Raw genomic sequence first — 13172 nt, 5'->3', positions numbered from 1 at the left:
GGTATATCTAAATAAGCAAGGCAAAGAAACTTGGTATAATAATTAAATGGAAAGGATAATGATGTAAGAATTTTTTTAAAAAATCAAGATAATCTTTTAGGAAAAACTGGCTCAATAAATGATTTAGATGGTAATCCGGAGCCGGTTTGATACAATGGAAAAATTGCTGTGCTAGAAATCAGGAAATTGAGTTCTTGGCTTAGACATGGAAGCCAGCTGGATGATTTTGGATTAGTCATTCTCTCTCAGTTAAGCTACAATGTACACTGAGAGCATATGCACCAAGGACAAATTCCTTGTGTGTCCAATCACACTTGGCCAATAAAGAATTCTATTCTATTCTGTTCTGTTCTGTTCTATTCTGTTCTAATGAATTAGAATTATAAATAATAATTAAATATATAATGTATTAAATAATGAACCGATTGGAGAAAAAGGCATAAAAAGAAGTAACATAAATACATAGAAGATTTATATAGAAAGATCCCCAAATCAATGGTTTGAATACTGAACCGTAGTCAGATATTTTTAAAAATGAAATTCAACTGGCTCTAAAAATAACAACATAGCCGTAAGGGCCAATGACAAAATGGGTAAGCGTTTTCAATTAGCAGGACTCAGGAAGCAGCATACAATCAACAAGCAACAAATAATAACAGAGAAAGAAAGAGCCCCAACTTACAATGTACTGTATTACACCACATACAAGACACCTATAGAAAAAACATTTCTGAATTGGAACAATTCTAGCATATTTATTTATTTATTTATTTATTTCTATCTAGCATACAAAACAGCTTTATTTAGTAAATGTGTTCCTATCCTAATGTGATCCTTTGCAATTATTTTGTGCATTGTGTACACCACCAGTACGTAATTTTTAGATGTCTCATTAATTCCACTGAGATTTTCAATTTGGTACATTAATAGCCGCCATTACATTTGTCAGACAAAAGGATGGCTTTGTTTTGCCAAAATACTTCAAGGTATGTATGTGACATAAAGGATTTATTCAACCTTTTCAAAAGACAGACAGAATTCCTCCTAGAAAGTGTTAAAAATGCTTCCAGTGACTGATGCTTTTTAGTTTTGCGCAGATGGTGTTGCATTTATGCTCCGGGTAGGAGAGATATTGTGTGTATCAAAAAAGAGTTGGAGGGACAATCTGCAGTTGCAGGTGCAAGATCAGAGAGCAAAATCTGCAAATAAAAAGATCTGCATTTGGAAAGGACAGACTTGACATCAACAAGGGCAAATCAAAGGTGTTGTCAAATCAACATCAATACATTCTCTGACAATAGTACGTTAGTTTTACCCTTTAAAAAGCACATGGAGGCCAGGATATCAGAAGGTCTGCATGGATGGAATTCAAATAGCTGTTGCACTTAGCAGCTAAATATAGAATCTGATATACAGATTACAGCATCCTCGACTCATACATTAATTAATGGAGTTATAAAATAATATAGACTACTTTGAAATGCCCCCCCCCCGGTGCATTTTATGAGTGGTAGTTATATAGAGTAACAAATGACCAATAGTCAGAATATAATATCATGATCCATCATCCCAACTTCCCAAGCATATAGAGATTTTCTTGACGATTAAATAATGGCTCTAGCATATTGTAGACTACCATGACCTGAAAATCAAAGACAGATTTCCCTTATGCCATCATTCTGCTGAACACCTAATCCTCTGAGTTCTGTCTTATGTCTAAGTATATTCACCCATGTTATATGGCTGTAGTATTATTATTATCCTTCTCATCTTCTCTACTACCCCTTCTTATTAGTATCGTTATTATGATGATTATTACTCTGTTGCTTTGCATGTACACTGACAGCTTCTGCAGCGAAGACACATTCCTTACGTGTCTAATCACACTTGGCCAAAGAAAGTATTCCATTCCATTAAACCTGAAGATGTGGTTGCATTAGAATTTCACCACATATTTTTATTAGCACAATACCTCTTAAAATACGTTACAGCTGTTAGAAGGATAGGACAGCTGAGAATTATACTTTTAACAGATAGGCAGCTTAACTTAAACAGCAAAAATATTGTAAAAAATAATATTCAGTGATTACATTATCTTAAACAAACACTGAGACCAAGCTTGGTGTAGTGGTTAAGGCATCTCAAGCTAAAAACCAGAAGACTGTGAATTCTAGTCCTGCACTACGTGCAAAATAGATGGGCAACCTTCACCCAATCACTTTCTCTGAAACCTAGGTAGGAGGCAGTGGCAAACCACTTCTTAAAAACCTTGCCAAGAAAACTGCCAGGACTTGTCGAGGCAATCATCAAGAATCAGACACAATTGAACTTATTACCCTATTACCCTACTGAAAGTTCATAATTATAGTACCAAGCTAGGGAGAAAATGTAAATGTTATTGTTATGCTGGAACAGAGCTACACAATGTTCATACAGCATATTTCTATTTGAATTCGGCTTTGACTAACTATATTTTTCTTTACAGCACTTGATATTTTAAAGTACAACATCACTCATTTCAAAATTAATAAAAAAAGACTTGGTGATGGCATCTACCTCCTTATGGGAATTGAAGCAAAAGGATATATGTACAACAGTTAAAGAGGTAACACAGCTCCAGGATGAGATGGATGTAGGTAATAATTGCAAATGTTAACTCATCTAAATAAAACCTTCACTTAACAGAGTTCCCGTTTACTGAGCAAAATTCCCATTATTTTTGCTCTTTTCAAAAGATTTCCAGCAGACGCTTCTGTCAATGGGTAGTCTCTACCTCACCTCAATTCTAACATAATCATTAAATGAAACTAAGAAAACAACCTCCTAAGTGGACAAAGCTGGTATCAAATAATAAACAGGCTAATCCTAGATTAACTAGGTAAGTGTGGGTGGCTTCAGTTGAAATGACAATACAATTTGTCATCCATTTTCTATAATAGAGTTTATTATAGAAACAAATATTTTCCACTGACTCTTGAGGAAAGTAGCCAAAGACACATATACAGAAGTCTCAGTAAACAAAGAATGAAGCAAAGGAGAAGGGAAAAAATTGACCTTTTTATTGTAAAAACAGCATGTGACCTGGGTTATTTTTTCTCACTGCTTAGTGAGCATATTACAAATCATTACAAAAATGTGAACTGCATCAACAAATAGATGGCATGTGGAAACCAATTATAAGAAATATACAAGCTTGTGAATTTCTATTTCCACTACCTACCTAAGAGTAAGCCCCAATGTCTACTTATTTATCAGTAGTTACAGTAAGGATTGCTCATAAGTAAGCATAAAAAGAGATAAGGCAGCTTTAAAAAGCTACTGTGCTTGTACTCCCGTGACAGTGATGGGATACGACCGGTACGCCCCGGAATGGGCGTACCGGTGCCTGCTGGGAGCACCAGGTACCGTTCTGGTATGGTGCTCCATAGGGCCCACCCACCCATCCATCCTCACTGGTATTTGAACTGATCGGGGCCTCCACGCACACGCACAGAGCGTACGGCGTCTGTGCAACACTCCACCGAACAGCTGGAGCGTCGCAGAGCATTACGGGCGTTAAGTACGCATGTGTGCGCTGTGCACGCACTGTGCGCATGCATGTGGTGGATGCCCAGCCCCCTTGCACCGTACCAGTTGCAACCGGATCCAGAACCCACTACTGTCCTCTGAGTTCCAAATGACTATTTCTCCATCATTTTCAAAACATGCAGAATTTTGATGTATTTCCTTGTATATATTTTATTACTTTTTGTTTACAGTTTTTCAATTTTTATTGCTTAAATAACTCTGGAATCTGCTTGGGAAAATATTGCATGAATTAAAAAAAATAAACACCACTTATAGACACTGATAAATGAATGATTATGTAATCATATTTTTTTGTTCCAGAGGCTGCTCAAACCCCCAAACACCGATTTCAGGGGCAAAATTCTGCTGTATTTAAAATGAAATTTAATAGCAAATATTGGAACCATGGTCTAGTTCATGGTTTCATTTCACTATACATTTGCCAACTTTTTGCCATTATATATAATTTTAGCAAAATTATGTATGCTAAAAAGAGTTTCTATAAATGTCTCTTTCATGCAATTCCGATTAAATGCTTGATGAAAGCAGGGAACAGCTAGCTGGACATTTATTACTCATTTCTCTCACAATCCTTATAGTGTGAGAAATTACTACAATTATTACAACATATATTTTCATGGTTTCTTACTGTAAAAAATCAGGCCCTTAAAATATTAGACTTGTAACCTTTCCAAGGAACTCCACTAGTTAAATTCAAATTGATCTTGCAGGAATATTTCTCTTCTATAAGTGATGCTTTAGACCAGGCTACATGAGGTCTTAGACAGTTAATAATGCTGCCCCCACAAGATCGTAATATAAATACCGTGTTTCCCCGAAAATAAGACAGGGTCTTATTTTCTTTTTACAGACAAAATATGGCTTGGGCCTTATTATGAGGGGTTTATCGTTTTGGGGTTGCCGGGCAGCTGCTCTCTTGCGAGCGGGCTCCCAAAGAGCCGGACACAGCCTCATGGGCGAATGGCTGTGTTGCGCAGTTGCAGCAGCGCAACACAACAGCCATGAGGCAACCACGCTCACGAGCAGCCACCCAGCAAACCCCCTTTCCAGCTGGCACAGCATCATTCACTGATTTAGGGGTATCGCCAAGCCACATGAGTGCCTGTTCGCCACCGCCCTGCTCCCCTGGCTTGGCGCCTTCAAAATGCCTGTGAATGGCACTCTGCATGGCTGGAGAGGGGCGTTGTGTGAGCGGCTGTTCCGCTCCCACCTGCGCGCCTCCCAGCCTCACAATGTCCTGGCCCAGCTCTTCCTGCCCGGCTGGAAAGAGGGTTTGCCGGGTGACTGCTGTGCCTGGCTCTTTGGAAGCCCGCTCGCAAGAGAGCAGCCACCCGGCAACCCCCTCTTCAGCTGGGCACAGTGCTGCTCACCAACCTAGCAGTATCCCGAAGGTACCAAGCAACGCAATCACCTTTGCCACCCCCGTTCCCACAGCTTGGCAACTTCGGGAAACCGCTAGGTTGGTGAGCGGCGCTCTGCCTGGTCGGAGGTGGCGGGTTGTCCAGGGGACTTATTTGCGGGGGAGGACTTATATTTTTGCCCACCAGAAAAATGTGGCATGGCCTTATTATCAGGACATGTTGTATTTTCAGGAAAACATGGTAGTTTTTTAAAAAGAAGTTTGTTATTCCTATACATCAACTACATTATATATTTTATATATTTTACATGCAGTCCAAGACAATTTCTCTTCACTCAATGCAGCCCAGGCAAGCCAAAGATTGGGCATTCATGCTTTACAGCCTTATATTAAAGTTTTTTGCAAAAAGAAAAAAAAGTATACTTTAGTCATATATTTATTACATTTGCCTTTCAGTTTTTATAATCTCTTGCATGAAATTTTATTACTTTAAATCAGAACTGTCAAACTTGCGGCCTGCCGGCCGAATGCATCACACACCAGCCACACCCACACCTGGTTTAGCAAAGTGGAAAAAGACGTGATAGGTCACAGGATGACACCGTGCAACACGAGTTTGACACCCTGTTTTAGATAATATCTAAAGGTAAATGGCGCATTTCCCTGTCAAGTTGGTGAATAACAATATGACTGAAAATTCTCTATTCATTAACATATCCATTAAATATCCTTTTCTTCATATATTTTATTTTCAAAGGATTTGAATCAAATAGTGATTAGATGTAAGTAATTTAGCTTCATTTGAAAAGAAAGCAAAAATAAATTGAAATTAATATTAATATTTAGCAGTTTTTTCTCTAAAATGCTTACTATAATGAATATTACAAGAAATGTTACACATAGCTTTTATCATCATGTTTAATTTCTTGTATTATATATAGATCTGATGAAGGGATCTCGTCTATCAAAACTGTGGTTTTGCTATACATGAAAAATATCAAGCAATTTAGAAATTTCTCATCTTTAAAGAACTATGAATGCAACCACGAATGTATAAATAACCCCAATTCCTCAGTTATAAAGGTAGCATGTTTTACCCCAGTGCTGAAAAACCTACAGCCCTCAAAATGAGGAAGGTGGTTGAGAATTATAGTTCAATAACAAAATTAAAACTAGAGATTATTGCCATCTCCGTTACGGTTGACCAGAGTATAATTATGCTATTAATCACGTTTTTAAAATAGGAAAAACAAAGCCCAGATTTAATTTTCATTTATTACAAATAGATGCCATAACTCCATTCTTGCCCATTTTAACCCTCCGATCAATAAAGAGAATATTATAGATGGTTCATAGATCATACTAAACCATGATGTTATACAACATGGTAAACCTAAATTGAATCATGTATCCAGGTAGTCCTTGAATTACAACCACAATTTCTGTTGTTAAGACATTTGCTAAGTGAGTTGGGCCCCACTTTATGACCTTCTTGCCACAGTTGTTAAGTGAATCACTGCAGTTGATAAGTTAGTAACTTGGTTGGTAAGTGAATCTGGCTTCCCCATTGACTTTGCTTGTCGGAAGGTTGCAAAAGGGGATCAGGTGATCCCAGGACACTGCAGCCATCGTATATTGGAACCAGTTGCCAAGCATCTGAATTTTGATTATGTAATCACGGGAATGCTGCAAAGGTCGTAACTGTGAAAAATGGTCATAAGTCACTTTTGTCAGTGCTGTTGTAACTTTGAACGGTCACTAAATGAACTGATGTAAGTCGAGGACTACCTGTACAACATTTGAACTATGCCTATCAGTCTGGCCTCCCATATCTCTTAAGAAAAAAAGTCTAAAAGGAAGGGATTACAAGAGAGTAAGCAGGCGCAGAATAGAGAACACATATCAAAAAAAAAAGTGCTAACCCTAGGACACGGATGACTATGAGCCACCAGCTGCTTAAAAGGCAAAAGAAAACCTTGAGGGTGAATCTTATTAAAGTCTTGTCAATTTCAGGCATCATCTGACAGCACAGTCTCATAATCTACTGCTGTAATTAAGATTAGAGAGCTGAATTTGTTAATTTGCAGTTAGCACTTTTTGGGAATGCATTACACAGTGGAGAATAGCTGCTCAGAAAGAGCTTGCTGATTTAGGCAATCTCTCTGTCTGGTGTGGGGAGAGAAAAATGGATCAAGACAATGCATTCTAACTGACACATAATTACAAAGGTAATAAATAGAGGTATTGGTCGTAAAGTTACTTTTTCATCACCACTGATTGCAAATGGTCTCTGTGTCATTAAATGAGACTAACTATAGTAAGATAACATGCCATAAGAATTTTACAGTATCCGTGTGCATTATCTATTTACCTTTTAAAACTGGGATGCTTTTACAATCATTACAGATAAACTACTGAAAATTGTAAGATTTTCTTAAACACTTCAAGGAGGTGAGTTGTTTCTTATATCAAAATGATTGGACCTCGAGTTTGATGTAATATAAAGTAGTGTAGTATTCTATGGAATGCCACAAAGAAAGAAGAATTTTGAATAAAAAAACTTTTTATGACAATACTAATACCTAATATAATAGCTACCTTATATTCTAAATTGCAAAGCAAAATAATAGGTTTGGGGGAAAAAATTAATCAGAATTCTCTATAATGTTTTAAAATGTCAGAAGTCGTAAGATCAGCACAATTATGTACTCATATTTGTGTTACTTAAAAATAATTATTGTTATATTACAATAATAAACAGCAATCTCCCTTTAAGGAGACTTATTTCTCCTAACTGATTGCACTTAACTATTGTTTGATTGTTTCTTCAAACCAAATCCATCCTGTAACATAGAAAGTGTTGGTCAACATGATTCAGCCTAATGTAAAATTCATGGTGCCCTTTGCCATAATAAGCTCTGCTTTTCTGGGATGTAAATCACCAATGTAATAACTGGACAAACATTCAAGAATGCGGAGCTAATAATAATCACACTATGCCAGCTAAGACTTAAAATTCTACAAATCCAAACACAACTAAAAGGTATTAGGTTGGAGAAGGCTGTACATTCACAAACATTCAAGTGCTGTTGCTAAAATTCAAATAAACTCCCATTTCAAAATCAGCAGTAAAATAGACGTGTGTAAATCCAGTCTCTATTTAGAAACTTGTCAAAAATGCTTTTAAATACAGAAAACTAAAATCAATCTAAATATTACATGGAAAGAAAGTTAGAGAAACAGAGGCTTAAAACATTAAAGATATTACTTTCTTTGGTTCATTTTAGCTTTTGAGAAATCTATAGACTTAATTCATAATTGTTGGGCATTTAATTTTCCTCTTGGCATGTATTTCCTCATGGCATGTATTCTGTTATTTTAAGTTCAAAGAAGATTTTAAATGAGGTAGAAATTTAGGTCATACAATGAATATTTAAAGAGAAATAGATTCTATATCTTATAATCCTTAGAATTTAAGACAATTATTTTTAATTGGCTAATTTTCAGGACTGAATAAAGTCAACAAAATGCAAAGAATGTTTCATTTCTAAGTACATATTTGAGCAGAGAAGAATCCATAGTAGATCACATTGATAATTGAAAATAAAAGCCCATTGTTTTTCCATTTTTTTCTGAGGCACTAACGAATTCAGAAACTATTGCTTTACTTGTGAGACATTTGTATATAAGAAATGTACACTAAACTGCAATCCTTATGAAGTTTAATTGGGCTTATTTTTGTGTTATCTTTTTCCGGCATTCATTCAGATCTAAGCAAGAAACACAACTGAAGGATCACTTTTCTCAAAGAAAAATAAAATTATGAGATTTTCAACAGATACCTAAACTTAATTGATCTTCTTGTGTGGCATGGATCAGTTTTATAAAATTTAAATCTACGGTATCATTTACAAAAGCAGCCACTTTCACATGTTCATGTGCAAAAGAGGATATGGTAGCTTACATCTGGAATAAATATTAGGTAGGAATTGCCTGAATGGTTTAAAATTAATTCAAAAAATCAAAACACCCTTCAGTATTTTCTCCACTTTTGTTCTCGAAATAAAAGTTTAAATAGAACACTGGTGGTAACAGGCAATCATATATTGTATATAAAACAGAACATCTACAGGTAGGTTAAGAGAGCTACTAAAAGTAGGGCTAGGAGGGCCATTCAAAATTCCCTCTCTTCCTCTACTGCAGTCAAGTCACACAAAGATCCTGGTAGCAGAGGAGAGCACACAAAGGTGTTAATCCTGATCTGCAGAAATGACAATACAGTGCAGAAAAGAGGAGACTTCACCAGACAGGACATTCAAGCTCAGATACATAATAAATTATTAAATTAATCCCAAACCTTTTGAATAATAATCTCTATCTGTGTATCTGTGAATCTCTCTCTCTCTCTCTCTCTCTCTCTCTCTCTCACACACACACACACACACACACACCTCAAAGTACCTAAAGAATGTCAAATTATTTTGGCATTTCAAAAAGCAAAATCACATAAATGTTACTCGTCGTCCTTGTCAATAAAAATACAACACCATAATCAATAATTTCCTGCTTTTTATGGTATCCAAAATCAGCTGTTTGAAATAGCCATTTTGTTCTAATAGTATGGCTAGTCCTATCAACTATATTTACACCACATACAAGACCGTCAACATTTTATGAAAATGTAGAAAACCCAGTACAGCCGGCCTACGAACGGCAACTAGTATCTTTCTGAAATAAAAGTAATTAGTTATGCATATATCTAATACGCTCAATATTCCACAAAGATTGTTTCTAGATTAATGTAATAAATATGATTTTATGCTGAAAAATACTACACATCCTTGCAATTATAGGGTTTTTTTTTTAACTAAGGAACATTATTGTGTTCACACATTATTAGTGAATTACATGGTTACATGTAGCATACAACACTTATACAAGCAGCTATGTCAACACTGTATTGTTTACAAAGCTTATTTTTTCTTATGATCAGGAACTACTTCCATAAAAAATATATTTAGCAATTAAATAGTCAATTATTATATATTAAGATCAATTTTAATAAGTGATATATATTACTTTTGCTTAACCGTTGGTTATCAATGAGAAGACTTGGCAAAGTTGAAAGACACCATCTGAACTAAAGTTTATCACACAACACTATGTTTATATTCTTCTCTCTGCAGCTATATCACTGTAGACTGAAGGTGTATTTCAGCAGAACACATCTTTGAAGTCAAACATTTTATATTTTCTTTCCAAAAGATTTGCATATGATATTGCTTTGATGCTTAGAGGGCCAATGTATTTGAAAACCTATGTGCTGATTGTGAACAAAACTGTGCCAGGTAGATGTATCCAAAGCCTATCCTTTAAGGCGCAATAGTTTTCGAGAGAGGGAGAGGGAGAGGGAGAGGGAGGGAGGGAGGGAGGGGGAGAGAGAGAGAGAGAGAGAGAGAGAATGTGCATTTGTTTTGTACATACTGTATTGCCATGTAAAATGAGCATTTTACCATTTGCAATGATACCATTCGACATGTACACATACAATAGTAATCTTTCTTAGAATAGGTAAAAAGTTAACATGTTTCCATGAAAGGTTTGCATGTGATGGGATCCAGAAGGCTCAAAGCTGCATTTTGTTTTCTTTGCTTTCAGGACATACTAATACAGAACGTAAGTTGTTTGCATGTATCTTCTTTATAATGTTGCTCATGAAAAGAATAAAATTTGACCCTTTTAACTTCTGTTTGTTTTAAATGTTATCCAGCTCTCTTATAAAGAAGATGAATAGTTAAAACTTAATAGTCTGCAAATGAAATTTAAATAAGATTTTCTGACTTATTTTTAAAACAAATTAATACATCTATGATCTTTTATGTAATTTAACAACTTTCTAAAATTTGCAGCATAATTCTAGGAATATTTATTCAAAAAAATCCATCATGTCCACTGAGATTATTCAAGATGTGTTCATTGGATTTCAACCATAGAAATGCTAAGGGTTTAAAATGTTGCATCACAGAAGTACGTAGTGTTTAAAAAATGAGATTTATTTATTTTTCCAAAGTTATTCTCACTATGTTCAGTACTTATAAGTCTATATAATATTTAGTCTAAATCTGCAAAATATTATTTGTTCATTCTTTTTATTCATCCCTAATATAAGTATGTTCTATTTTTTGTAAACCTCCAAGTACTACATTGATTAATACGTTATATGCCTGAGACAACACCATCATAATCAGCTAATTTCTAAGAAGTGAGAGGTGCATCTTTTGAGTAACAGTAAGGCCATATAAGTCACAACGTGACATTTCCCTGATCAAATATAAGACATGACAGTGACAATTCCCATTGACAGACTGTGGGTAGTCTATCCCTCATGAATAACACTACTGGAAAATTCTGCTGGAGCAGTGCACTATTAGTAGGTGGACAGCAATGCCAAAAGATACCCTTTTTAGTCCAACATTGCTTGCAAATAGAAGCAACTCACATGGCTTCCGGGCCAAAACCATAGGACATTAAAAAAAAAAATTTTTTTTAATCCATCTGCCAGCCTAGCTCTTCTCTTCATTAGGTGATAAAGCTTTATGAAAAACACTGATCCAAGGTGATGGAATTTGAACAAAATGTGTAGCTGATTTTTAACAAGGAGACGTAACTGAAAGTTTACACAGAGCTTTCCTTCCTGGTACAAGGAGAATATGACATGCAAGAGAAGCTTGCGCTTTCCTCCATTTCGGGGAAGATAAATTTTTAGAATAGTTTCTTAGAATATGAAAAGCCTGTCTTACCTGCAACTGGGAGCCGAGCCTGAAGGATGGCATTGATAAGTATTCCTTTCAGCTTCATTTCCCCCCCAAGGTTGTAAGCCAGTTGGGGATGAAGAAGAAGGCTGGAGACCACAATTGAACAGATAGCAGGACAAGGAAAAGACAAGAAAAAAGGCTTTGTTCTTCTGCCTGCCTTCACAGGAAGTACAAAGCCCACTGAGATCTTTCAGAAACCACCTACTGGCAATAAAGTTAAAATACATACTCTTTTGCTCTACCATCAGAAAATTCAATTAAAAAGGGCTACAAACATGTATATCTGGAATGATCAATGATTGTTAAAGTTTGCAGCAGATTGAACTCCAGCAAAATGGTGTTTTATGCAATCTCCAAATTTCAGTGCAAAATGTCTGCCTTAACTTCACCCATGGTAGCTATCTGTCACTTTGATTCCAGCCAATAGCCCTAGCCAGACTCCAAGATTTCCTTTGCCACATTTTCTTCCTACAGGATATCTTGGAGCACATCTCCCCATGCCCTGATTGAAAGTGGCAGTGTGGGCCTGTTCAGCCCCCCCACCCCCAATCTTTGGATTCTTGTATGTCAGGAACGATTTTTTCAATTGTATGTGTACCAGAAATATTAATACAGTTATCTAAAGCACTTTGTTGCTGGTGATTGTCTGGCTGCTCTTTTGTTTTCACTTGTTGCCACCTGGATATTGGGGGTGGGGATTGATAATTTACCTATAAAATAGGCTATATTAAATGTTATCATATAAGCCTATTGTTAGCCAAAGGTAAAGGTTCCCCTCGCACATATGTGCTAGTCGTTCCTGACTCTAGGGGGCGGTGCTCATCTCTGTTTCAAAGCCGAAGAGCCAGCGCTGTCCAAAGATGTCTCTGTAGTCATGTGGACAGCATGACTAAACACAGAAGGCACATGGAACACTGTTACCTTCCCACCAAAAGTGGTTCCTATTTTTCTACTTGCATTTTTACATGCTTTCAAACTGCTAGGTTGGCAGAAGCTGGGACAAATAACGAGAGCTGACTCCATTACGCGGTGCTAGGGATTCGAAGTGCTGAGCTTTCTGATTGAGAAGCTTAGTGCCTTAGCCACTGAGCCACCATGTCCCTATTTGCTAACAAATTTCATTGATGTCATAGTGAACTCTGGCCACATGCCTACTAACTGGGCGATGAGCATCACAGTAACACTCTTATGGAATAAAGGTGATCCAGCAGATTGCCGAAACTATTGAAAATTGTGCCTACAAAACACAGTGGCTCATCAACCAGCGTTTACATGACATCATAAAAATCGGTACCAATCAACATGGCTTTGTCAAAGCCTCTGGTACTACTGACCCCATCTTGGCAGTTCTCATGCGTATAGAGAAATACTAAGAAAAAAGGGAAACATTTTCATTTGGCTTCCCTCGA

At 36.4% G+C, this 13172-nt stretch overlaps 1 protein-coding gene across 1 annotated transcript in view; it reads right to left on the bottom strand.

The window, feature by feature from the left end:
• CD247 (CD247 molecule) overlaps positions 1-12102 on the bottom strand; it is a 37550-nt gene extending 25448 nt beyond the window's left edge. Inside the window, exon 1 of the mRNA XM_081951608.1 lies at positions 11749-12102. Within this exon, the coding sequence (XP_081807734.1) occupies positions 11749-11806 (58 nt within the window). The 5' untranslated portion in view covers positions 11807-12102. The remainder of the gene's footprint in view (positions 1-11748) is intronic.
• Between the last annotated feature and the right edge of the window lie 1070 nt (positions 12103-13172).

Source organism: Natrix helvetica (genome assembly GCF_964273705.1).
Source record: "Natrix helvetica genome assembly, chromosome: 4".
NCBI lineage: Eukaryota > Metazoa > Chordata > Lepidosauria > Squamata > Natricidae > Natrix > Natrix helvetica.
Note: the sequence above shows the minus strand (reverse complement) of the source record. Positions and strands in the feature narration are given on the sequence as shown.